The 27,820-nt window shown below is 39.2% G+C and overlaps 1 protein-coding gene across 2 annotated transcripts in view; it reads right to left on the minus strand.

The window, feature by feature from the left end:
* Positions 1-27,305, minus strand: part of LOC100247348 (uncharacterized) — a 54,910-nt gene extending 27,605 nt beyond the window's left edge. Inside the window, exons 1-9 of one of the 2 annotated variants that reach the window (XM_010654571.3) lie at positions 26,960-27,305; positions 25,934-26,113; positions 23,552-25,846; positions 21,366-21,441; positions 19,090-19,212; positions 7,287-7,542; positions 6,716-7,192; positions 6,456-6,641; positions 6,048-6,344 (exon numbers count right to left, since the gene is read on the minus strand). In XM_010654571.3, coding sequence (XP_010652873.1) covers positions 6,048-6,344; positions 6,456-6,641; positions 6,716-7,192; positions 7,287-7,542; positions 19,090-19,212; positions 21,366-21,441; positions 23,552-25,846; positions 25,934-26,108 — 3,885 coding nt within the window. In that variant the 5' untranslated portion in view covers positions 26,109-26,113; positions 26,960-27,305. The remainder of the gene's footprint in view (positions 1-6,047; positions 6,345-6,455; positions 6,642-6,715; positions 7,193-7,286; positions 7,543-19,089; positions 19,213-21,365; positions 21,442-23,551; positions 25,847-25,933; positions 26,114-26,959) is intronic. The other variant, XM_010654573.3, reaches the window with a different exon arrangement.
* Positions 27,306-27,820: the final 515 nt, after the last annotated feature.

Genomic DNA, 27,820 nt, shown 5'->3' on the forward strand with positions numbered 1-27,820 from the left:
TCCAGGGACCTTTTGTCCTAGCAGATCAAAATCCCACCCGCAAAGCCTTGAGCACCCATGGCTCCCCAATCAAGAAACCTCTCAGAGCCCAAACTCCTCACCACACCCTCTGACATTGTCTAAATTTTCGTCTCCTGGATACAGAACAAATCCACCCTCTGACTTCTAATCATGGCCTTGATCACCTTTCTTTTAGAGCTATCGTTAGCTCCACGCACATTCCAGCTCAACAACCTTAACTTCATTGGACAACCAAAATCTGGCACCCTCTTCCTTGCATTGTACCTTTTTGCTTTCTCCCTTCTTCATAATTGATGGAGCATTCAAGTCTCTTCAATTCCCTTTCAAATTTCGATTTTTCCAAAAAAGTTTTACTATGAACTCTCTCCCTTTTTTTTTTTTCTGATTTTGACCAAAAACTCCAAAATGTCCTTCCCCAATCCCTTTGTCGAAAACCCCAAAAACTTGCAATGGAGTCCGACCAGAAAAAAAAGAGGAGGGAGAGGAGAAATCACAAACCAACGTTCCACAAGGGTTAGAGGCATTCCCATACCTCGAAGCTTCCTCCATTAGAGCACGGTCAGTCTTCGAACTCTCCTCTAAAAGTTGTTCCTCAGCCGAAGGTCTCCGCAGACCTTCGTACACCCAAAAGGAAGAGATGGAATGGTCTGGACCCCCCATAAGTCTTGGGCCAGAAATATTGTAAAGGCAGGAAACCCCTAGCTGGGCTCTTCCCTCAGCTAAGGGCAGGGTCGGGCCTCAACAAACCAGCCCAGGCACAACAGGCTCCCTTGCCTTAGCCTGCCCAGAACCCTTAAGAGACGGCAACCCAAAATGAGACAGCCCAAACTCGCAGGGAAAGGCCTCAAGAAGAGCAGGCTCAGAGGTCACAAAGGGCTCTGCTCGACACGGCGACAGAGGCCCACCCGAACCTTGGGGCCCGACCGACGGCCCGACGGAGCACCAAACATGGCCCACGGCCTACCCCTACCCACTAGTCTGCCCCCTTATCCCAACAGTAGGTCGTAGCAGGTCCTCGAGCCTCGAGCCGTCATCCTCTCCCCTCATGCGCTCGACCGCGCGTTCGATGGCCTCACCCCCAACCTCGCCTTCTGTACCGACAATGTTTCCGCTCTTTCTTGCCATCACCGCTCTCAGGACTAGCCTGACCTCCCACCAAAGGGTTACCTCGTAGCATAAATCCTCAACCCAAACCTCCACCACGTTGGGAAGCTTCTCGCCATTGAGCTTCACCAAGATCTTTGCCCACTGCAAATCCCCCAGCTTCTCCGTTTGGGAATCGACTGTGAGGAAGCCCCCGCACTCCTCTCCTATCCTTCTCAGAATGGCCCTATCCCATAAGGAAACTGGTTATCCCACAATACGCACCCAAGCCTTGCTCCTTTTCTCCCCATCCATCAGGCATCCGAACTCGGGCCTCCATTTCTCCAAGCAAAGGAGAGACCCCCCAACTGAAATACCCCCGATTTTTAGGGCTTTCTCTGCTTCTGCCAAAAACTCAAAGTCGAGTAAAACTTTGCCCCTTTCCAATTTCGCTAGCCCTAGATTACCCTTCAGTCTCCAAAAATTCGCCAAATAGGTCCCCCAACTTCTTAGGTCATCCTCTCTCACAGAGCTAGGGTTCCAAATCCTAACCAAACAGTGAGCCAACTTATTTAAGTTTCGGCTCAACTCCTTCTTTCTTATCTCCACCCTAATAGTTGCTTTTTCTTTTCCTTTTGGCTGCTTAGCCACTTCTGCGTAGGTTTTCCCCATGCTAGGTTTCGACAACAACGCTTCTTCTTTCTGGCATCCCTCTTCTTCGTTGGTAAAACCCAATCGCCATAGCATCTCCACCATTGAAACCCAGCCACCCTTAGCTCCTCTTCCTTTTGGAATAAAGATGCAAAACCTTTTGTTTTCCAGGTCCACAATCTCTAATCAAAGAAAACACCCCCCCTCCCCCCCCCCCTTTTTTTGATCCCACACCAGAAAGTAGGCCCTCCTACTTTCCCTCCACTTTCTTTCCCATTTACCAAATCCCGCGTCCTTAATACAAAGAACCAGACCATTGAAAAAGAACCCAATGCTCTTCGGTCCCAACCTAATCCACAAGGAGATCCCTCCTTTCCTTTCCACAATTGTAGCTTGCTCCTTACCTTTCTGCTCCTCCACCTCGACCTCAAACGACTTCGACTCCACTCCAAAACTACCCTTTCTAATGCTTTTCCTAGCCCCCATGAAAACATCACCCTCTGCACCCTCACTCACTCAGCCCTCTACCTTTTCTTTCGCTTGCCGCACACCTCGTTCTCCGTCGGCACTCTCGCTCTCTCTCTCTCTCTCTCCTTCATCTGTCCATACAAGATAAATATCACCTAATCTACATAATCAATTAAAGGGATTGACCCTTCTTCTATCTACACCCTAAACTATTAGACTAGACCTCTAAGGAAATAGAACTTTAGCAATTGAACCGCCTGCTCCTCATTGTCAATGCTTTTTGATTCCTTTCTCTCCAAATTGTCCCAAAAATTGGAAAAAATAGTGACATGTTAAACCTTTTTGTGTTTTCTTCCCATTAAAGAGTTATGCCAAGTTAAAAAAGTCTCCTAAACAGTAGAAGGTAGGACCCAAACAATGCCAAATTAAAAGAAAAGTAGCTTCCATAACACCCTCGCTCTAGTACAATGAAAGAGGATGTGATCAATTCATTCCACTTCACTTTTACACAGAAGCATCTTTTCGCCAATTACCACCCTCTCATCTAAAGTTGATGTAAAGTCAACACCTTTCCTCAACTAGCTTCCCAAGAAAAAGATTTGCTTAGATGAGACTCCATGACTTCAAAATGATGCCCATTGAGAAAGGAATTTGAAAACCCCGGTTCCAAGAAGAAAATAAAGTTTTGATAGAAAAACATTATTCCTTCAGTCCATCCAAAGCACCCTATCCTTCTCTTCTTTCTTCATGGACTTTCCTAGCAACCTTGAAAAAAAGCCTCTACATTGTCCAACTCCCAATCATTCATATATAAAGAAACAAGCATTCTAACAGCCCCCTCAACTAGTTTGTCTGAAATGTCTGCCACTCAAGTCTTTTTTATTAGCCTAAGACATACAAAATGGGGAAAGACACACATAAGGGTTTGCCACCACACCACTTATTCATCCAAAATTCCACCTTCCTCCCATACCCTCTTTGCACTTTGCAGGAACTCCAACTCCTTTCTTCCTCTCCATGCTTTCCCTATATAACTTGTATCCAAAATGCTTTTCTTTTAGAAGCATATCTCATACTTCACTTTCCAAGGAGCACCTTATTGAGCGAAGAAAGGCATCTAATGCCCAAACACGCTTTACCCTTATCCTTATAGACAATCAATCATTTCATTAAATACATCTTTTTTTTTTTCCAAAGCCCCATCTCCCATAGGAAGTTTCTTTGAATCTTCTCATGCCTCGCACTCTTTTTCAATATTTTCAAACATTATTCTTTTTTTTTTTCCATCCATATGATCCAAAATAAGCATAAAAGAGCAACTCTTCAAGCTTTCTTCCTCTTCTACTCAACAAAGGATCCATGCTAATTCAAAAGGGCACCTTGCATCACCCAATCTATCCCAAATAAGGAATAAATCTGTGACATAACACAGGATGACTACTTTTAAGCAATGAGGGAGGATGTGATCAACCCTTTCTTTTTTTCCTTTACACATACATTGTTTGTTCGAAAACTTCCATTTGCTCCTTTTGAGCTAAACTATGATCAAGATCCTTCCCCAAACTGCTGCTCAAGCAAAAAAATAAAATAAAACAAAACAATTGACGCTCAGTGGAACCTAAGGATTCCAAACAATGCTTGAAGGAAAGAGGAGTAGAGAGATTTAACCAAGAATTTTCCATACATCTAATTCAACCAAACCATTTTGTCCTCCTCATCCTCACAAATTGCATGTGCTTGCAATCTCTTAAAAAAAGCCTTTATCCCATCCAGTTCATAGTCATGGATCTATCTTGAAAAACAAGGGTTCCAACAAACCCCCTCCCCAACTTGTCCCCACATTTCTGCTACCCATACATCTTTGATCCTTCCAAAATTTCACCCTCTAGTCATTGTCGGTGTTAAAGACCTCCCACCCCATACCCTTCCATCACCCCTCTTGAGCATCATCCCCTTACTTCTTACTTCAACTTCTCTACAATCATCCATTTCCAAAGAGATTCCCTTTCAATAGTGAATCTCCAACACCATTTTCCACATAGGGCCTTGTTAAAAAATAAAAGACTTCTAATATCAAAGCCCTCATTCCTCTTGTCCATGCAAACAATTGGTCAATTCATCAAATGTGAATACTTTATCATCTCTTTACATTTATTTTATTTGTAAATTTCATATAATTATAATTAACAAAGTTATTTTAATGAATTTCAAATTGACATTTTTTTTTCTATAGGTAAATAAGAGCTTGTATTAAAAACGCCTAGAAGCGGTGAAAAAAGTACATATGAAGTATACAAACATCGCCCAAGAAGCTAGGTAAAAAGAAAGACAAAAAACCTTTTTCCTATCTAAGGTGTTTTTAGAGGATCATTCTTTTTTTTTTACCTTACCTCCCTATGAACCCATGTTCCATTAAACTCCTCACCATTTTTAGTCATTGAAACAAATAAAATAGACTAGAGATTAATTAATCATGTCTAGAGTAAAAAATAAGTATTCCATAAGGACATCATACCCACACCCATGACATGTCTTGTTAACACAGATATTTCAGGTGAAATTGAATGAGTCTAAGTATCACTAAAAGAAGCAAGAAAGACTATTATCTTAGGTATTTGATTGTAGCTATCAATTAGCTTACATATAACATCCATTAGCTATTAATTGATAGATAACATTGAAGGCAAAGGGACATGTTTGTGCCTATGTATTGAGTTTTTGAACCAAAAAAATAGACAAAAAAAAATGAGAAATGTAACACTTTCAAGGCATTAGAGGAAATTAAGAATTTGGGACAAAACCAACAACAAGGCCCCTTTTAATATGTGGCAAAATAAATAGTCTCAATCTATTATGCCTTGTATAGGAAGAAGAGGAAGTTGATAGGGTAAGTGCCACATCACTCTTCCTGTTTCAATTTTTTTTTATGCCCCTCAATAAAAAGCTAATAAGAATACCTTTTTTTGTTTCAAGCTAAAAAACATTATTCTGGTTAACTTTTTTCTTTAAAAAAAAAAAAATTGGAAAAACATTGTCCAAATTAGCTTCTTTCAATTTTTATTTTTTTTAAAGTCTAAAACTGATATGATTTTAAACTAAAAAAGGTGACTCTTTCAGTTTAAATCTAAAACAAGATACCAGTTAAAGAATTTTTTTTTTTTCTTTTTTTCCACTTTGTTGGGGGGTGGGGTCTAATCAAGATACCATTTTTAGACTTCTCTTTTAAAAAATAAAAATAAAAATTTGAAAAAGCTAATCAGAATAATGTTTCTGGACTTTGTTAAAAAAAAAGAAAAAGCTAACCAAGACAACATTTTCAACTCAGAACAGAAAAAGAGATTCTTATTAGCTTAAAAATAAATAAACAAAATAAGGAGAGTGACACTGCAGGTGCAACATCAACCTCCTCTCTCCCACCTATCCAAGATGTAGGAGATTGAGACTCTTTATATCCTGAAATCCTTAATAGTAGCCATCATTTCCGAGTTAATGTGAATGTTGATTATTAAACCATGTTCCCTTTGCTCATCTAATGACTGTAAGAGGATGCCACACACTACAACAAATACAAACAATTCATAAATAATTCTTGAAAACTAGGTCCATTCAATTGACAAGACACCAAGTTTCAACTTCATCATAAAAAAGGCAAGTACGTGTGTGATTTGTATAACATGATTCCTTAGTAATAAGAAAAGGCACCAAGTTCTAACCAATAAGGACCAAGTCCCATCTTATTGTGCCACTGTGTTTTCACTGCCAATCCAGTTTCTGCTAACACTCCTAGGGCCATGACTAAAGAGGAATAATGAGAAGTGACTTACACGGTCAATGGTTGTCTGATCCCAGGCATTAGACCAAACTGCAGCAGCAGCCCAATATCCCGCATGAGCACCATCTTCATCAGGCACAGGAACAGCAGTGCTTTCATTAACAGTTTCCCATGAACCTAAAACAACTCCATCAATCTCACCACACTCAATGATAAGATTGTTGAATATGTGGGAAGGCAATAGGCGCAAATTATGTCCTCCTGGTGAATCTGAATTTGATGAACCTCTCATAAATTCTTTTCTCCGGCCAACCACTGTTCTCAAGAAACTACTGCTAGGGTAGAGCCTCTTTTCCATAGAATGAGACAGATATCAGATCAACAAAAATCATCAGATATATAGCACCATAGACGGCTGTAAGAGATATACGGCAAAAATAAATGTGTAAATTCCAAATACCTCAATAAGTGAGATCCTCTCCAAAATTTGCAACTCATATGGTCCCAAGTAACCATATCTTTTCATCTCCTCTGCAATTTGCACTCGAAGTGATCTCCTTATCGTGCCGAATACCAGCTCTTTAAGGCTAGTTTCAATGTCCTCTCCAAGCTTTTGCAGTGTTGCTACAGCTAATCTGGTTTCACCCTATTGAGATGTACTATTAGTACAGAGAAACATAAATTATCTTACCTTCATGTAAAAATCCATTAACAAGCTACCTTCAAAAATAGGTCATAAGCTATTGCTCTTCCAATGTCACGAACTTCAGCAAAAGTGTCATGAGGCTCTTTATCATTTACCAAATCTCTTAAACGATGAAGATGAAGTTGAAGAACTGCTAAAGGGAGACGACCTGACAGTAGAGCATCTTTAACAACAGTTTTAAGGTCCAAGTTATCTATTTCCCACCGTGCGATCATATCCTTCGGGTTTTCCATGGGAAGACCACCTTGTGAAACAAGGACAGATAACTCACTGATATTCTTTGAATCCAAATAGGTTTTGGAGTCTAAGGATTCCATGGGCATCAATGCAAGCTTCTCTGTATCGTTGAAGCCCAATCCAGATACAGGGAAAGAAAGTTCATGTTGGTTCAGTGTAGCCAACGATATTGCATCTGCAGAAAGAATTGAAAGCTGAGCATCATCCTGCAATAAATTCATGTCCATCACACTTAATGCCTCGGCACCATCCGCCTACAACATAAGGCAAAAATGTTACTTTTCTTCTAGTAATAATATCTGAGCAGTTTGGTTATACTAAAATCAGCAGGATCAGACAACACCATACCAACACTTGACTGGGTCTTTTGAATTTTGCACTAAGTTGACATTGTAGATTACGGATGATCTCCAGAAAATGAGCCATCTCATGGAGCTTTCTTGAGTTCTCCATTTCAATTTGTTCTTTATTTGGTAAACCTGGTGATAGGGAATAGATTTGGGTCTCACTAGCACCCTGCAATTCAAATGCATCTTTCTTATGCTGTACCAACCCATATTTGCGAATCATTTTGGTTGCAAAGCAGGTGCCCAATGCAAGAAGCCTGTCATCACATTCTGAACATGAGTAAGATAGAAGTGAAATAAATAATTTTGGAAAAAACAAAAATATATGTATATATGTATCTGCAATGTATTTCCCCTAGTAAACTTCAGAAAACAGATTTAAGAAATAATGACAATCAAAATTATGCATTATAAGGGGCACACACCATGAATAAATGATGGCTTAATGATCAATTATCTCACAATCTGCTTTGTGCATAACATGGCATAACTCAGATGTTTGTGACAAGGTTCCCTTGCAAAAGCTTGCAAATAGTTTTCTTTTCAATAAGAAACAATCAATTTAATGAATTATAAAAAACAAAATAAAGAGTAGAATAAGGATGATTTATCCTTCAAGACAAATAAAAGAAAGGAATAACAAATACAGCCCATGAAGATGTAAGCCATATCACCATAAATGGCAGCAACAAACCAAAGCCCCGGATAAATCCTCAAGTGGATATGATGTTCCCAACAAGAGTATCTAGTGAAGAAGCACCTCTCTTAGTCAATTGAGCCGCTACCTCACTGGTGGACCTCAGCATCCAAGAAAAGTAGCAAGCTGTATTTTCTAAATATCTAGGATATTCCATGCCCATGTATCCCACCCCCATGCACCCTTTTCCCTTAGCAACCACAAAATAACAACATTCAAATCCTCCTCTCTTTTACCTTTGGAGCTCCAAAACCCCTACAAACAGTCAGCATCACCTCTTCAACATCCCTGGCAGAATGGAAGATAAGTCTCGCCTCTTAAAAATCCTAGTCCATAAACCCGAAATATATCAGTGAAAAATTGTGATCCACTACCTTGTCATTGCTTAAGCATAGAAAACAAGCTTAGGGTTAAGAGCTTCAAATGGCTCTCAATCTATAACTAGTCACTCCTCACTAGTGCATTCTGTTTTATCAAACATTATCACAGAAAGATCATGGTTTTAGGAAGAAGTTAGATTGTCAATAGAAAGATGACTGAGGAATTGCTCTTTGAAAGAGCATGAAAGAAAAACTGAAGGAAGAATTAAATTCCAAGGAACTGAAGTGCAAACTTCTAATCACGAAACAATGAAGAGAGAGAAACAAATTGCAAAGCAAGAAATGGCAAAGACAAATCTTTGATATCCTAATCTAATAAATCATGCTAAAAATTAAAATTTCCAAAAAAAGGAGGATGGACTTATGAAAGAGAGAGAGAGAGAGAGAGAGAGAGGGAGGAAGGGAGGGAGATACAAAAAGATCTCTAACCCTTGAAATGCCATAAAGGATAGGGTAAAGTACACAAGAGGTACATCCCACCACTAGAAGTGCTACCAGCAACAAATTTTTGAACCACCTCTTATGAGAAAAGATAACAACATTCTTCAAAACCTTGGAAGATGGCTTTCTAACAACATCATTATGATTATTAAACCATAGTTTTGGTTCTATTTGAATCAATCCATATGTTGGATTGTATGACTAGCTACTCAGAGTAATGGTTTCCATCACAATGGTTGAGGAACGGAGAGGCTTAGGGTGGGAACCAAGTTGACTCACTATGTTAAAAGCTGGATTGAACCAAACATGTGATAGGATCTAAGACAAACAATCAATGCATAGATAAGATCAAAGTGGGTGAGTGGTAGGCTGCTAGAAGTAGCAACGAGAGTTAGTAGTGGGCAAATAGATTACCCATGTCCACAAAATTCAAAACACTTTGCCATGTCAGGAGGCCAAATAGATTTAAGGCTGAGAAAAATACTAAGATCATAACTCAAACCAAAAATAACCATGCAAGCAAAAGGCCAAACTAGGGATAAAGCGCAGAGCCAAGCCTAGAGAGACTCCAACAAGAAGTGGGTATGCATACCCACAGTCAGCTACTTTTGTTAAGGAACACCCACACACCATACCATGTCTATTAGTTTTGGGCACCCAAAATCACATTAGCAAGCCAGATACTTCCTGAAAGTCTTTATCTTCCTTCTCAGGGCATATTTAAAGGCTAGCCAGGTCCATGCTACAACATTTGCACAGTTGAGTGGGTTTTGTGTCTCTAGGGGCGACATGAATGCAACCTACAAGGTGATTTTCGGAAAAAAGTACAAGCAATTGCACAATGAGAGATACTAGATATTGTTAACAGTCTCTTTTCTTCAAAATTAGTCTTATCAAAAGTCAACTCCCCTTCTCTTCACTCAAGGAAGGCTAATTTAGAAATTCAAAACTCCTCAAAAAGTCTAGACCTTCTCTTAGTAACTATTACAAATCATTTGCTTTCAGAAAGGTAATTCACTCCTTCTTGTGAGTAGAATGAGAGGAGGCAGAAGTTGGTTTGCAGTGGACTCCAAGTCCTTTGAAATTTATGAGGATGTATTTGGGGAGAAATGTAAGGGGATCATTGTGGAAAGAAGCAGAGGTTTTACTTCGTGGATCAAGTTTGGGAGCCTTAGCTTGTGTTGTCTGTTGGAGGAAGTGGAGGCTTGTTGTAAGGGTGAGTTTGCTCAAAGGTTTGTTAAAAGTTGGGAGAATGGAGGTAGGAAGTTTAAATCGGAACGTCGTGTAAATGAGGCAAGCAGGTTCTTATTGTGCTTTGCGGTTGACTCGAAAGCAAAGAAGTATTGTTTAGTGTTCCCAAAGGGGAAAGGTATTCTAGGAGGTTGGGTCTTGTTGGCTAAAAAGCTTCGCGTAGAGTATTGACACATGATGAGCCCAGGGGAGTCTTTGATTTCTCTAGGACAAAGAGTAGAGTTGGGGTTTCTGAGGGAAAAGCGAAAAACTCCTATGTTGATGCAGTGAAATCAAAAGCGAGAAGATTTGGGGAAGCAGTGTGGCTACAGCTAGGGGAAAAAGATGTGCTAAGCGAAAGCGAGTTGTTGGACTGGTGTTTGGTTGGGAGATGGGGAGAGTCTCCCGTGTCGGCTCTAGACTTGTCCGCTTTGGGTAGCTGGGGAAGATCTCATTGGAACCTTAAAGGAGGGGTGAAGTTTGCGAGGTTGGGGGCCCTTTCTTACTGATCGAGTTTGAGAACAAAACAGAGGCAGACAAAGTGTTATTAAGAGGGCTTCGTTGTTTTAAGAAATCGTTTCTGCACTTGGAAAGGTGGGCCCCAAAAGTGGGGTGTTCTCAAAATTGTGAGCGAGTTAAGGAAGCTTGGGTGAGAGTAGTGGGTTTACCGTTGCACTTTTGGAGTCGGGAAGTATTTAAAAAGATCGGGGAATGCTGTGGGGGGTTTGTTGCAGTGGATGAAGACACTACTGCTTCTAAGGAGATTCAATGGGCTAGATTATTAGTGAAATCTGAGGGGTTCGAGTGGCCAAGCTCCTTGCAGGTGGTAGTTGACTCTTCTTGTTTTGCTATTTAGCTGTGGTGAGAGGTGCAACCAAGGGTGTCAGAAGTGGCTCTGGTGACCAGAAGTGGGATGGGAAAGGAGCAGGAGGTTAGGGATGATAAAGGGGGTGGTTCACACGCCGATTGTAATGTGGAGCGGGTACAAACCCATAAGCAGTCTGCAAAGGTGGTTGTGTCGTACGAAGTTGGAGAAGCTTGTTGCAGTAAAGATAGAGAGGTTGCTATCTCTGACTTTGTGTCGGCAAGAGGGGCAGAGGATGAAGTGACCAGTGGAAAGGTGCATTCTGATTGGGAGAAGGTTTCAAATGACGGGCCTATAGCCCAAGGTTTTAGAATTTTGCGCCGGGTAATGGAGTTGGATGTGGTGAGGAGGCCCAACAAGGAGGGCCAATCTAGCGCCGCTTTAAAAGACCTTTTGGAAGTGGGTCGGCCCACGTCTGAGTCTTTAAAAGGCCCAACATTGGTGGGACGACCCACTGCCGAAGTCTTAAATGGGGCTAAGGCTTGCGGGGGCCTTCATGACACTGACTGCGGGAAACCAGATGAGGATGTTTTTGGCATCCAAATGGGGTCGTCTCCACTGGCACCAAATCTTACAGAGATTACCGACGAAGCTTTGATGGAAGAGGCTTCCAGGTACACAAATCATCCTTGTTCTCTGTTTTCGTTGGGGAAGCAGGATTTCTCTTCTTCTTCTAATTTTTCTGGGCAGGAAGGGGTAATCATCATCATTGATGGGGGATCCAAACGGGGTTGTGGTTCAGAAGCAGTTAGTGGAGCAGATTTGGGCCCTATAAGGGTCATTTTGGCGGATGGGAGGGAGACGGAGGTTTTTGGTCTGTCGGGAAAGGCTAATGGGGTTGTCGAGGAGGTGATAGAGGATGTTTCGGAAAAGGCTTTTCAAGAGGTTGTGGAGGAGAGGGACGATGTGGGTGAGTCATGTTGGTATTCCAGTTGCTTGGCTAAGTTTAGTCGTTGCTTAGGAATGCCGACGAAGAGTTTCAAATGGGAGATTTTGTTTTTGCTAAAAAGAATGAAAGAGAGGAAACTTTAGAAAGGGAAGTTGGATGGTAGGAAAAGGAAAAAATTGGAATCATCAAAGTTTGAAAGGGAGTTGAGAAAGCTGGAATGAACTGTGAATTACCTTGGAGGAAGAGGAGAAGGGGGGGATAGTTTTTGCAGGTTTAGATGAAGATTCGTTTGCTTTCCTGGAATGTAAGAGGGGTTAATAACTGTGATAAGAGGAAGGTGATCAAAACCTTGATAAAAAAGAATAGGGTGGATTTGGTTTGCCTACAGGACACCAAGATCCAGGAAATGTCAAGGGGTCTTGTTCGCAGTTTAGGAGTGGGAAGATTTCTAGAATGGGGAGTTGTGGATTCAAGGGGTGCTACTGATGGTATAGTGGTGTTCTGGGATAATAGGGTGTTGGAATTGGTTGACTTAGAAAAAGGAGTGTTCTCAATTTCTTGCCATTTTAAGAATTGTGAGGATGGTTTCATTTTAAGAAAATGGAGTGTTTCTGGGGTGAGTTGGGGGCCATAAAGGGTCTTTGGGATGGGCTTTGGTGTGTTGTTGGGGATTTTAATGTCATCTTAAGCCCTAAAGAGCGCAGCAGGGGAGGGAGTTTGAATTCAGACATGAGAAGGTTCTCAGAAGTAATAGAAGACTTAGAGTTAAAAGACTTGTCGCTGCTTGGGGGTCCTTTAACCTAGAGTGGAGGGGTGAACAATCAGTCTTTATCAAGGCTAGATCGATTTTTGGTTAATGATGAGTGGGACTGTCATTTTAGTGGTTTGAGGTAGTGTGTCCTCCCGAGACCTGTGTTTGACCATTTCCCGATTCTTTTAGACGGAGGGGGTCTGAGAAGAGGCCCCTCCCCTTTTAAATTTGAGAATATGTGGCTAAAAGTGGAGGGTTTAAGGATCTTTTGAAGTCTTGGTGGGAGGGGGACAGCTTTAGTGGCTCTCCAAGTTTTATTTTGGCTGAAAAACTAAAGGTCCTAAAGTCTAAATTGAAGGAGTGAAACATAGATATTTTTGGCAAGGTTGAATGCAGGAAGGATTTGGCTTTGGATCAGGTGGAGTTTTGGGATGCTAAGGAGAAGACTGGCAGATTGTCTTTGGAAGAGTTGGAAGCTAAAAAAGAAGCGAGGGAAGAATATAAAAAATGGGTTTTACTAGAAGAGATTGCTTAGAGGCAAAAATCTAGGGAAGTGTGGTTGAAAAAGGGTGACAGAAATACGGGCTTCTTTCACAAGATGGTCAATGCTCACAGAAGAAGGAACGATGTGGACAGAATTAGGATTAATAGTGTTTGGATTTTGAAGGAGAATGAAATCAAGAAAGGAATAGTCAATGATTTTAGGTCTTTGTTGTCCAACCTGGGGTCTAGCGTCCTCCTTTTTCTGGGCTGCGGTGTAAGACCTTGGAGAATATGGATGCTTGTGCTTTGGAGGTGTCGCTCACGAAAGAGGAGGTGTTTGGTGCGCTGACGAGATGTAGTGGGGATAAAGCTCCGAGGCTTGATGGCTTCTCTATGGCTTTCTGGCAGTTTTCTTGGGACTTGGTGAAGGATGATGTGATGAGTTTCTTCAGGGATTTCTATGAACACGGTAAATTTGTTAAAAGTCTAAATGCAACTTTTTTGGTCTTAATCCCAAAAAAAAAACGGGGGCTGAAGATTTAAGGGATTTTAGGCCTATAAATATGTTGGGAAGTTTGTACAAGTGGCTGGCCAAGGTTTTAGCCAATAGGTTTAAAAATGTAGTTGGAAAGGTGGTCTCTAAGGCTCAAGGGGCTTTTGTAGAGGGTAGACAAATCCTAGATGCAGTGCTGATAGCTAATGAAGCCATTGATTCGATCCTAAAGAATAATGAGAATGGTAGTTTGTGCAAACTTGACATAGAAAAGGCATACGACAATGTGGACTGATCTTTTCTTCTCACAGTTATGCAGAAAATGGGTTTTGGGGAGAAATGGATTGGGTGGATCAAATGGTGCATATCCACTGCAAGCTTCTCTATGTTGATTAATGGCATCTCTACGGGTTTCTTTCAAAACTCAAGGGGATTGAGGCAGGGCGATCCACTTTTGCCTTATTTATTTGTGATTGCCATGGAGGTTTTTAGCCATTTTCTTAAAAGGGCTGTGAATGGAGGTTTTATGTTGGGTTGTAGGGTGAAGGGTAGGAGTGAAGAAGGGGTTCAGATTTCTCATTTGTTGTTTGCTGATAATACCTTGGTGTTCTGCCAAGCTTCTCAAGACCATCTGACCTACCTTAATTGGTTACTTATGTGGTTTGAGGTCGTGTCGGGGTTGAGAATAAACTTGGAAAAGAGTGAACTCATTCTAGTAGGGAGGGTAGAGAATATTGATGATCTTACTTTGGACTTTGGTTGAAGAGTGGGTAGTCTCCCGTCCACTTATTTGGGCCTTCCTTTGGGTGCTCTGTCTAAGTTAATGATTGTGTGGCATGGAGTGGAAGAGACAATACTTATCCAAGGGAGGGAGGGCAACTTTAATCCGAAGCACTTTGTCAAATTTACCTATTTATTTTATGTCATTGTTGCGCTTGCCAAGCTCAGTTAGACGGAGACTTGAGCGCCAACACGGATCCTTTTTATCCCTATGCTTGCTAACTAGGTATAGAACGCGACAAGTGCACAGCACAATAAGGCATTAGTGCGAGACAAGGGCTAGAGTATAGCGATGGAGGTTGGTATGCGGGGGGGGAAAGGAAAGGGGAAGCTCTATACTTTGATTACAAAAAGAGTGACGAACTATAATGTCATTCCACGAATCTAAAACATGCCTTTATCCAAGAAAAAATATACCCTATTTAGGGCTTTGTTCGGTCAAAGGGATTTCCTTTAGGGTGGCAGTAATTTGGAGCGAAAGCCTCATTTAGTAAGATGGAAGTTGGTGTACTTAAGTAAGAAGAAAGGGGGTTTGAGAGTCAAATGTCTATCCATTCTCAATAAGGCTCTTCTTTGTAAATGGATTTTTTTTTTTATTATTGGAAACGACACAGAGATATATTGATAGAAAAAAAGAAGTACAAAAGAAGGATGAGAAATCCTCCCGCCAAAGAAAACTAAACTACAAGAAAGTACACGGTAAAACAAGCGAACTCTCTATAATGGACCATTCCTTATAGAGTACTTTGTAAATGGAATTGGCATTTCGCAAATGAGAGAGAGGCCTTGTGGAATCAAGTGATTAGAGAGAAGTATGGGGAAGACAAAGAGGGGTGATGCTCTCGGGAAGTGAGAGAGACGCATGGTGTAGGGCTTTGGAAAGGTATAAGAATGGACTGGGATTTGGTGGGAGCTAGGATTCTATTCCTTATAGGTAATGGGCGGAGGGTGAGATTATGGAGGGATAGATGGTGTGGGGATCCCCCTTTGTGTGTGCCATTTCCTTCCTTATTTGATTTGTCTGTTGATAAGGAAGCGTGGATGGCGGATATTTGGGACCCTTTGGCTGAGGGGGGTTGGGGGGGTTGGAATCCTTGTTTTTCAAGAGCCTTCAATGATTGGGAGGTGGAAGAGGCGGAAAGATTCTTGGAGCGGCTTCATGGGAAGAGAGTGCTTGGAGATGTGGAAGATATGGTGTTTTGGACCGAAACAAAGAGTGGAAAGTTTTCAGTCAAGTCTCTATACCTTGCTCTAGGAGCAGGCTGCCCTTCTTTGTTTCTTCTAGCTGCATTTGGAATGTGTGGGTGCAGCCCAAGATTAGTTCCTTTGCATGGGAAGCTACTTGGGGCAAAGCCTTAACCTTGGATCTTGTTCAGAAAAAAGGATGGACCTTGGCAAATAGATGTTTTATGTGTCTTGAGAAAGAGGAGACCATAGACCATCTTTTTCTACATTGTTTAAAAACAAGGGTCTTATGGGATTTACTCTTTGCTTTGTTTGGGGTGTCATGGGTGTTGCCTTCTTCAGTTAGAGAGACTCTCCTTAGCTGGCATGGTTCTTTCGTGGGCAAAAAGCACAAGAGGGTGTGAAGAGTTGCTTCTCTCTACATTTTTTGGACAATTTGGAAGACGAGAAATAGACTGGTCTTCAAGGATGATGTATTCTCAGTCCAGAGACTCAAATACTCATTTGTTCTTTCTATTTGATCAGAGGCTAAGTTGTTTATAATTGATTGGCCTCTAACTATAGTTAATTTTATTGATTGGTTGGGCTTTAACTAAGGTTGTTTGTTGGGCCAGCTAGGTTTTTTTTTTCTTTTTTGACCTTTTTGGCAGTGGGTGTATAGGTATTGTATACCTTGAGTCGCTTTTTTGGCATCTCTTTTTATATGAGATTTCTCTTTACCTATCAAAAAAAATTACGAATCATTTGCTTCAGCCTAATAGGCATTACATAGCCACTAGTCCTTATTGTGATGTTCTGTAACAAGGGAATGAGGAATCCACAGACTGTCTTTTTCCTCCACTGCCCCTAGGCATTGAGGTTAGGAAAAATATTGTTTTCAGTAGCATTGTAACATGGGCAACTCCTATAAGTATTTCACTAGTGATACTTCTCTCTTTCTAGGGGCTCGGTTGCATACCAAAGGAACGGCTCTATAAGTGAAGCTATCCTAGCCATGCTGTGGGAAGTTTGAATGAAGAGGAACATCAGAATTTTTTAGAATAAAAGGAGATCATTAACTTCTAAGATGATATCTGTTTTCTCACATCTCTTTAAATGTTAGTCACCAAAGACTTCTTGAAGTCCCCCTTAGCATTATCCAAATGGATTGGAGATTGATCTACTTTTCACACAGGAAAGCGGCTAAGTTTCGGGTTGAGCGGACTTCTTTTATCTATAGGTTCCCTGAAATTCACATTTGATGTCTGCTCCCTCACTAACCTGGTTCAGATGGAGATCAGTGGCCTCATAGATGACCACAGAAGTAAGATCACTTGAGCTTCTTTTTCTCATAGGCATCATAGAAGTAAAGATAATATAAGCTTTTCACTAGCCACCAAAGCAGAGATAGTAGCCCTACTAAAAGGTTTTGTAAATAAAACAAGAGACCAGATACCTCCAAACTATGGTAATAACAATTCTTTCTAAGGTGGCAAACAAGTGGAGAGAGTTATGGAGATATGATCACTGGATATGGAGGATTTTGTATCTCACAAAGTTTTGGTTGTTGATTCTCTTAGAAGTCTATAACAGAATCAGGAAATCAATAGGCAGGCGGCAGGCCAAGAAAGCAGTCATTTCTCTTGTTGATTTTGTCAAGAAGTTTACTATTCCATACCCCCTTGAGTTTGGTATCTTACATTGGGTTTAGAAGCTTTGGTGGTTTTTGTTGGAAGCTACTTTTTCTCTCTAGTCTTCTCATGCCCATGTTTCTTATTTAAGAACCTCATATCCTTCATGTAGATATTTTTATCACTAAATACAATTATAAGTACAATTTCTTATTTAAAAAATGCAAATCAGTGAAGAAGACTTTCTATAAAAGAATTGCAAAAACCTAAACCAAGAGCTTTATCTTTTTTTTTTGATAAGTAAACAAGATATGCATTAAAAAGAGGCTAAGGGCCACAAAGCATACAGGGAGTATACAAGGCGGCTAAGGCCTCAAAAAAGAGCAACAAGACCAGAAAAGATTCACCTCCCCTTAAGTGGATGCTACCCACTCCAAAAAGCCAAAAACCAAGAGCTTTATCCAGCTAACCATCCTAGAATAAGTAGAGATTGAATCAGGGCATTATCTTGTTGATAAAACACATTTTCAAGAACCAAGCAGGGGATGATTCTTGATCTGACAAGAAACAAGTACAGGGACTATATAAGTTCTAAAGTGGACTCCCTAACTACATCAAGCCTCTTCTTGAGCAGGCAACAGATTCTAAATATAACTTCCTTCAGAAACTATAAACAATCAAATAGCAATTTTATTTATTTATCTATTTTTTTTTATAGAAGATAATATATTAACAGTGCCTTAGAAAGGGCATACCAAGGTACACACAAGTATACAATATGTGCCAAAAGGCTAACCAATGAAAGAGAAAACAAAAAAAACAACCTCCCTCCCCTTACTTGAACCTCAGTTGATCAACAAAATCTATCATGGGTATTATGTGATGATCTATGTATGCTTTAATCGATTCCAAAAATGTAGTCATAAAAGAATATTTAATTGCTTGATCTACCTACTCAACATCTTGAAATGGCCTTTTATTTCTTCCCTTCCATAGAGCCTAAAACAAGGATAAAGGAGTGACACTCCAAGCTTTCTTCCATTTCGACCACACAAATGAACTGTGCAAACTTAGAAGTGTCTATCAAGCCGAAGAGTGCACCACCCATGTCACACCAAACAGAGAAAAAACTAGCTGCCACAACATTCTTGTTTTGGCACAACAAAGGAGTAAATGATCAATTGATTCTTCATCGTTTACACTAGTAACATGTATTCAACATAAACCATCTCCCCCTTTTGAGTTGATCAATTGTTAGAATCTTTCCCTAAGCAGCTTCCCAAAACTGACTTTTGTTGGCCCCCAAGGATTACTATGTTTGCAAGAAAAGGCTCCCTTGCTAAGGAAGCATAGAGAGATTTGACTGAGAAGATGCCACACTTGGCTTCCTTCCATCTCATCCAATCCTCCCCATTGCTTCTAATTGAGATCATGTGCAAAAACCTAAAAGAGGCCTCCACTCCCTCAAGTTCCCAGCCATTGAATTTCCTGAAAAGCAGGGGCTCCATCGCCCCCGCCCACCCCCCCACCAACCTCCTCTCACATCTCTGTAACCCAAACATCCTTGGTGATGGACATAGAAAATATTACTGTGAAAGCCTCTTCCAAAGTCCTATGATCACACCATCTATTTTTCCAAAATTCTACCTTTTTTTCGTCTCCAACAATAAAACAAGACCTACTTTTAACATCATTCCACCCCATTTCTAATTGCCTTCCACATTGCCACCCATAGCCATCCCGCACATCCTTCAAACACCATCCCCTTTATCCTTCCCCACACTTTCCTATTATAACTCGTTTCCACAAGGGTTGTCTCTCAATTGTGAATCTCGAACTCCACTTGCCAAGTCAAAATAACATTTTTTTTTTCCAATGAGAAACAAAGATATATTAATTATGTTAAAAGTACAAAAGAGAAGGATGAGAGGTTCTCCCCTCAAAATACAGAAAACTGATCAAAGTAAGAAAATGAATTTAAAAGATTGAAAAGATCTTACCTTGATGCAGCAGAAACCTCATTATCATTAGCAACTTTACGGAACATCAGATAAACAGCAGCAAAGATCAATCTCAAGATGCCTTCTTCTGCCAAATTGACACTCACAAGCATTTCTAAAGATCTGTTGATAAATTGATTTTTTTGGTTATAAATAAATAAATAAATAAAACCAAAGGAATATTATTTGTTCAACTCAATAACATACCAAAGAAGAAAAAATATGTAACGTGTAAGATGTTGGAACAGTAAATTACTGGAATAATTGGAACCACACATTTTTACCAGGCAAACAGAATCTGATTAAATGTGCCTAAGAAAAAGGAGGCACAAATTATGTATGCTTGCAGATTTCAAGAGGCACCAGAAAACAAGAAAAACAAAGTCCCAAACGAAAGACAGCTAAGCCTAATCTAGCTATTCCATAGTTTAGACTGAATCCCATCAATGTACGGTTTACCAAGTCTAATAGGATGCTAGAACTTAATTTCCTTTAGTTTTTGAACTGAATGCCCTTCTCCATTCAAAACATGGTTGTTACGCTCTCTCTAGATGCACTAAAACGAGTAAAAGAGAACCAAACATAAAACCTTCTTATGCTGTTTATCTGGCCTCTGAAACTTCCAGCCTAACAAAAGGTCTTTGATTGAGGAAGAAAAGATCCATTGCATACCAAAAATAGCCAACATCATTTCCAACAACTGCCTCTTTTTTTTTCTATAGACAACAAGATCATGCATTAAGAAACGCCTAAAAAGAGGGGGTGTCCCCCACGTATACAGGCAGTATGATTTGCTGCAACAACTGCCTTGTTATGCTGCAATGAATTAGGATATGATTGGTTGATTCTTCACCATCTTTACACACACTGCATCTATTCACCATAGTTTACCCTCTCCTCATAAGCATATTCATAGTCAATATTTCCCTCCACACAGCCTCTCAAGCCCAAAAAAAAAAAAAAAGACCAGGTTCTTAAAGGAGCGCTAGCATGCAAACTTCTTGAACTGGAACAACTCTCTCTCCACGGCATATAATCCAATTAAGACCTTTCTCCATGTAGCATCCCAAACAAAGAATCCCACCTTAGGCGGCACCCAAGAGTTCCAAATAATGCCCATCTAGAAGGAGACTTAACTTCCTGGCTCTAAAGCATAATAAAGGGCTTTGACTGAAAACTTTCCACCCTTTGGCTCTATCCAAAACACTTTATCTTCCTTATCCCTATACACCCTCTTCCCTTGAAGTCTCAAAAGAAACCATTCCACACTTTCCACCTCCCAATCGTTGAAAGGCCTAGAGAAGCAAGAAGTCCAACCACCCTCTTCAATTGACAAATTCCAAACATCCGCCACTCACACCTCTTTTGAAATGGCTAAGGCAAATAAAGAAGGGAAGATAACACACAACCGTTCATCTTTGCACAACTTATCCTTCCAAAACCTCACCCTCTTATTCATTACCCACTAAGAAGGAAATTCTACTACTCAAAAGTTTTCAATCCTCCCTAATGGCTTTCCATAACCCAGCACCATTCACGAGAGTGTCACACCCTTTTTTGATTGATTGGATTCTTTCAAACAGAGAGTTAACACTCACATTTTATATATTCCCCCGACATATTTTCAAGCTTAGTTAACTGCATCCCACATAGATATCACAAACCACCCTATACTAGAAATATCAAAACAATGTTATACAAACCAACAAATCAACAAACTAAAAATTATCCCATTTTTTCAAAAATTGAATCTAGCAACCAAATTGATAAATTTTTCATCAATTCAACTACAAAACCAAGTTTTTGGAACAAGCATATGAAAATGATATTTGAACCTTAATTTTAAGTGTTAATTCCAAAGTAAAAGTGTGTTAATAAAATGCACCCTCTTTATGTGGCCCCAATTTGAACCATTTGGTGATTTTAAACCATCTAGTTCCTTCTAAATGATGCCCTCTTTACAAGGCAGAACTCCCTAAAGAACCACTAGGCATCATGCACATCCTTAATTCATCATTGAATGATATTTTATCTCATACCAAACCAACCATGGAAAACTCCTACTCCATAACAAAAGAAATATTTAATTCACAAGAATGCAGAAGGGGGGAAAAAGTTGCTTTTTCTCCAGGCAGCAGTATAAAAAGAAAATTGAGAATTCCCAAACTGATCACTTCCATGTCCCCCTCTTTTAGCTTTTGTTTTACTTGGACAGTTATCATAGAGCTTGACAAACAACAAAATTAAGTGAGGCAAAAATAGACATAGAATCTTACTGCTCTATCTCATCAAATTTCAAATAATCCAATCCCAATTGCAACCGACGCATCCGAGACATTTTCAGGTCCCACCCTGACAAGAGCAATTCACATGTCCTGAGCAAGCCTTAAAATATCAATATCAACTACTACATTGAGGTTCCAGAATTACAGAGACATTGACTTAGAATGCTAATTTGAAAAAAATATTGGAAATTGGTACAAGAAATGGAATTTTTTTATGAAGCTTGATAGATATTAATGAAGACAATAATATAGAATTAAGACAAAATACTGTAAATAAAATGCATACATCACAAGTATGTTATGCAAAAAATTTTGAGGTAGAAGGTAGCATATATACATCAATGACAAGTCAAACAACATAAGGTTAAGCCTTCTAAATATTTTTTTGTTTTCGGATTTATCTTTTCTTTTTTACAATATTCTTCCATGTATTTACATCCTTTAGCACATCTTGGTTCATTTCTTGAAAATTTTATTTTATAATACAACTGAAAAGATTTTTAACTAATCTTGTCTCCATTCCCTCAATTGTGGGTTTTTTCTGTTAAATAGTTCAGTTAAACTTTAAGCTCCAGTGTCTCATACGAAGCAATAGGGTTCTTGAGCACCATTAAAGGTTAGCTTCTTGGTTTCAAAGGTGGTTTGGAGGAGATTCTTAGCCCATGTAAGCAAAAGCGGAAGACAGCCAACCATATACCCCATTGTGGGAGAGGGCAGTTTGTGGCTTTGTTATCCTCTCTATTTGGAAGGCCTTGTGTGCTCCCTCATTCAGTGAGGAACATATTACATGGTTGGCATGGTAACTTTATGGGTAAGGGTTGCAAGAAAGCATGGAGGATGGCATATCTTTCTTTGTTTTGATGTGTTCAGGAGTAGAATAGGAGAAATTTTTATCATTTGGAGTGAAAAACCTGCCATTCAAATCCCTATTCCCGTGGCTTCATGGGTCCTACAAGATATGTGAATTTTTCTTTTATGGTTTTCATATATAGCTTGGAGAGGAGTTAGGCTGTTTGAGCCTTGTTTTTTTTTTTTCCCTCCTCTGTTTCTTCTTCTTGGCTAATTTGCCTTTGCCATTCCTTACAACTTCCCTGTGCACATGGAATGCACCCCATTTTGACAGATACCTTTTTAATATATATATATGTATCCCTACACATGTATTTGATAACATTTTTATTATTCCTTATGAAGCCTTGTTTTGTTTTTCTTAAATAATGTGTAGTTTTGAATCCCACCATAGTCTAAAATAAACTGGCCATGTCCTAGGTAATGTTGAAGGCATACCTGGAAAATATATGATTTTTTTAATTTTAGACATGTACAGAATGTCAGATCCATGTCCAACCATTATAGACACTTGCAAAAGAGTCCATCTTTTCTAACAGAAAATTAGTCAAAGATAAGATCAATATTCCTTCGGTGCAGCCTATTATAAATCACAACTTTATTTATTATTTTACTTTCTACGAACGTATATGCTCACAAGCTCGGACCCAGAGATGGATCTGTTGGATGTGTGAACACACATTAATCACCATTGCTTTTCTAATTTTGGAAGTTTCTGCTTCCCACACCAAATGACAGTATGCAATAATTGTGTCCACATCCACAAATAAATTATAGTTTTTTAAATAGGGAAAGAAACGAATCGTCGTTGGTAAATATTAGTTACTACTGTCATTTCCACTATGTAGTTTAAGTTTAGTGGATGTTTCTTTTAGCAAGTAAAATTATGGGTATTGAAGCATCAGAATATGCTATTAGTTTAAAATTGATTAGAACAGTTGGTAGATAATTCCTATAAAAAACAGTACATTTCAAATAAGATTCCTATACATAATGCATGGATATAGTAACAGTTGTAGTAGTAACCTTTGGAGGAAAAATGGAAAATGCTATCCAAATATGCAGGAAATGCATCACAAATCTAGTGCACGTAGATAAACATCAATCCGATATGTATAAATGGCAGCAATATGACAAATAAGGTTCCAACAAATAATGCCAAATCATCAATGGGGTATTAATATATGGAGAGAAAATTGTTACTGAAATTCAGGAAATGCATCATAAATCCAGCATACAATTATGAACACCAATTCACTGCCAATATGTACAAATGCAACAATATGACATTACTAACAATTATAAGATAATATGGTTTCAACTCTCACCATTTTCCAAACATAAGCAGTCCGCCTCATCAGGGCCTTCATATAAAAGAACTCTATCCAAAACTTCTACTTTCCAAGGTGGCCAAGGCTGCTTTGATTCTTCCATTTCCACAATGTTTTCCACTTGCTGTCTGATGCCAATACTGATACTCGGTTGTCTATATCCAATAGCTTCAATAGGAAAGAAATTTGGTGAAACAGAAATAGAGGGAAGAACTACTGAGAGGCCACCTTGAGTCACTAAATAAAAACATCCCTGGAAAGTGCACCCAACAGCTTCCCCTATGGAAGCTTCTTCCCTCAATTGGACATTAAACTTTTCACATCCAGAATTCAAGTATCCATCATCATTTACTACTGAATCCACATGCAAATAAGAATGAAGAATTTGAAAACTCTTTTTGCCTTTTGAATTCTGCTTTTTAATGAGTCGAGTGATTCCTAATGGAGAAAAGCAAAAAAAGTCATCTTCACTAAATTTGTTTGTGGGAAGAAAGATCTTTCGCATAGGGTGAGATAGTAATCCAGAACTAGGAAACCTCTCATCTACCATTTTCGATGCAGCAGAGAAACCGCTCAAATGTAAACCATGTTGAGCCCCTTTGAATTGAAGGTTCCTGTACTGGACTTGTTGAAGTTCATTGCTTTCAATATCATCTCTGACAGAAAAGATTTCATCCATTACAGTTGAAATATTGGAATTATGACCATTAGAGAATACCTGCTGGTGACCTATTTCAGAACCACCAATCTCCCATCCAGCCAATATCCCGAGCCCTAAATGCTGGAAATGAGGGACCAATTTTTCAAAAGAATAATATTTGTCCGGCACACAGGCACCAGCATATATTACATAAATTACACCATATTCATCTACCACAGCTAAGAGTGACGTATGTGAAGCAACAACCAACCTTCTAAACATTCTTTTACTACAGAAATTGCTAATTTTATGAGTTGACTTGTCATTAAATCCATCAACTTGTTTAATCTTTAAATCAGCATTCCTGAGACCCAAATCACCTTCCACAACCATTTTTTCTTCTTCCTGCAAACTTGGCTGAGGTCCAAATCCACAAGTATGCAAAACATCTAAATGTGCAACATATTCACCGGTCATTGCACTATAAAAGAAGATTAAGCCAGAAGCATTAAGACAAACAAGAAGATTATCAGAAAATTGGAAGTCCATCCACCCAACCAGAGAGCACATATTCAGACCTTCATCAAGCTTCACCGAGCAAACCCACTGCATACCCCAGCCATCTAACCTAGCAATAGCAAGCAAAATTTTTTTCCAGCTTTTTTCACTTATATCACCAGTATTTTCAGGAATGGAATCCACCACTGTTAGAACAAATCCAATTAAGTGATGTGAATTATTGGAGAAAACTTTAGAACATTTATATGAACTGTTCATGCTGACATTCAGAGAACCGGACAAAACATCAGGTTTAAATTCCAGGCTTGACGAACTCGAGTCTGGCCTTACAGAGGCACCATTCACTGGATTCAGTGCTGCTTCCTCATAACTCTTGTTTCCATTTGATACCCAGTTCGTATGAGAAAGGAGGTCAAAAAGTGGCGAATTACTATCAAAAATGCTAAATGAAACCACCTTTGCAGAACAAGGATATGACGGCTTCTCAGGAAACCTGGTCCAAATGTTTCCCTCAGATTTCACAGTCTCAGCTGTAGTCAAGAAACTCCGCAACCATTTTTTCGAAGTAAGGCTTCTTGCGGACTCATCATCCCTATCCTTTCCACAAAAGTTACAACTTCCCTTGGTTCCACTGCTCCCATTAACATCCAAGACAATTTCAGGAGCATCACAACACCAGCTGTCGTCCTTTTTTACCTCCCTATAGTGAACCGAGGTAGAGGAAGGCCCCCATTCCACCCACATTCCCTGCGCAAACTCACCCTCCAGTGTGGATTTGGTCATTTCCCTTATTTTTTCACGTTGGCAAAAAGCATGGACAGTCACACCATGGTTGCCAGACACAAAAAGAAGTTCTCTGAAAAAAGTGTCCTTATGCTGATTATAATTATCCCCACATACACCCCAAGCCAGTGAATTTACATCACAAACAAAAGGGTAACCACTACATTTTGAGAGGTTATTTTCACACAAAAAATCATTATCGGAAACCACTGTTACTGATCCAGAAGTGCATGGCATATTTTCCCTTGAATCTGACCTACTAGGCACTGATGCAGAGAAAGCTGAAGAATAAGGATTCTGAAGGCTTTCATAATTGAAAGTTTCAGGGTGATCACTGTTTATGGAGTTCCCTACAGATGAGAAAAGAATCAAAATTTGGCAGTCTGAAAAGATCAAACCACAATGGTGGGAGAGACGGTTTTGGCGAGAGAATTCACCTGTAATTAGAGGAAGCAACAAGGCTTCACATTGATAAGAAAGCAATAATAAAAGCTCCCTTGTTGGAGAAATAAAAGCTTCACGGAATTCCGACAGATTGAGTTGGAATTGAGAGGGACTCCATCTGTGCAACTGCAGCATAGCAGGGCCCTCACCCGAGCAAGAATAATCCATTTGATCTTAAAAAGCATAAAAAGGGAATAACACTTCATATTAGAATGATAAACTTGTGGAAGCATCAAGTTCCTATAGGCATTTCAAAATCAACAAATCCGGAAATGAAAATCGAGCAAACCTCAAATTCAAAAAATAAAAAATAAAAAAATAAACAATATTTTAATAATAATAATAATAATAATAATAATAAATGGATAAAAAGAACCAAATTTGATGTAGTTAAAGTAATAAGAGGACAGGAAACTCTTCAATACTTGCCCAATATGATCCACCAACAATATGGATCCCACATGGAAAAGAAAACGAACTAACAATCACACGGTTCACTTTAATTCCACTCTGTTTGATTACTGATAATCCAATAAAAAAAAGTTTACTGAGAAAACAATACAAAAGAAAATGAGAACTTAAGCCTCGCATTTTTCTCTGTTTTGATCCCCCACTCCGTTTGATTACTGAGAATCCAATAGAAGATGTTACTGAAGAACCAGTAAAAAAGAAATGAGAACTTGAACCTCGCATTTTCCTTTGCTTTGATTTGCAAGAGACGCCCGCATAAATAAATAAAAAACAAAAAACAAAAAACAAATTTGAGCTAGCTTTACTACAAACACAAACAATTTTCTTCAATTTTCTCGGCAACCAAACATAGAATTTATGAACAAACAGAAGTAAACGCGCGTAATCAATGTTATTCTCGATAAATGGTCGAAAATTAAGGCCAACTCAGATCAAAAATGAAAAAGAACAGAACGAAAACCCTAATACAAAATACGCGCTCAATTCAAATCTACAAAATGCAACAAAAAAAAAAAAGAGAGAGAGAAGAAAAAAACAAAAACAAAAACCTGGAAATTAAGGCTCCAATCGAGCTTCAATCGAGAACTGCCACATCTGCGAATCGCAGCCTGAGCTCTCTCTCTAAAGTTCTCTCCCTGTATATAGAGATGAGATTGTGTGGGAGCAGTGGAGGGAGTTCTGATTCAGTTCCAAAACGGTGTCGTGCAGGTAGTATGGGAGGCGAGTTCCGACGTCGGTACAAGTGAAATTACGATCCAGGACAAAGGATTTGAGGCTTTGCGGAGCTTCCGAGGGCTTTATGGTCTTTTCGCCCGGTTTCATCCGCGCTGTGTCTGATCGAGGAAGTTGCGTATTCCGGTTTTTCGAAGGTGGGGGAGAAAGAAGCTAGTGGGGTCGAACCCATGATAAAGTAAATATAGACCTATACGAGGCCGTATTTGATTGGTTACATAGGTCAGAGTAAAAGTGTAATTTCAAGAGCATAATGTCTATAGTTGAAAGCTTTCTGGTTCATCCTAATTAAGTGGCTTATAATTATTAAAGGACATTAAAATAAAGTAAAATAAGAATCATTATACTTTTAAATTTTATTAAATAATTTTTAAAATTACTTAATTTCAATTAAAAGCAACCAACCACTTCTTTATTTAATAAATAAATAAATAAGACAAAAAAAAATATGTGTTTTTATCCCTCCATATTATATATTCGGTTTCGAGACACTTCTATAAATTATTTTAATTTCAGTATCAAAAATACTATAAGAATTTTCCTTTTTTAAAAAATTAAATAAAAAATTCAATTTTGCACATAAAACTATTATTATTATTTTTTTATGTATTAAGATAATCATAAAATATTTATTTATTTATTGTACCAAACAAACCATGGTTGGGAAGTAAGGAGAA

Source organism: Vitis vinifera, chromosome 7, assembly GCF_030704535.1.
Source record: "Vitis vinifera cultivar Pinot Noir 40024 chromosome 7, ASM3070453v1".
Lineage (NCBI taxonomy): Eukaryota > Viridiplantae > Streptophyta > Magnoliopsida > Vitales > Vitaceae > Vitis > Vitis vinifera.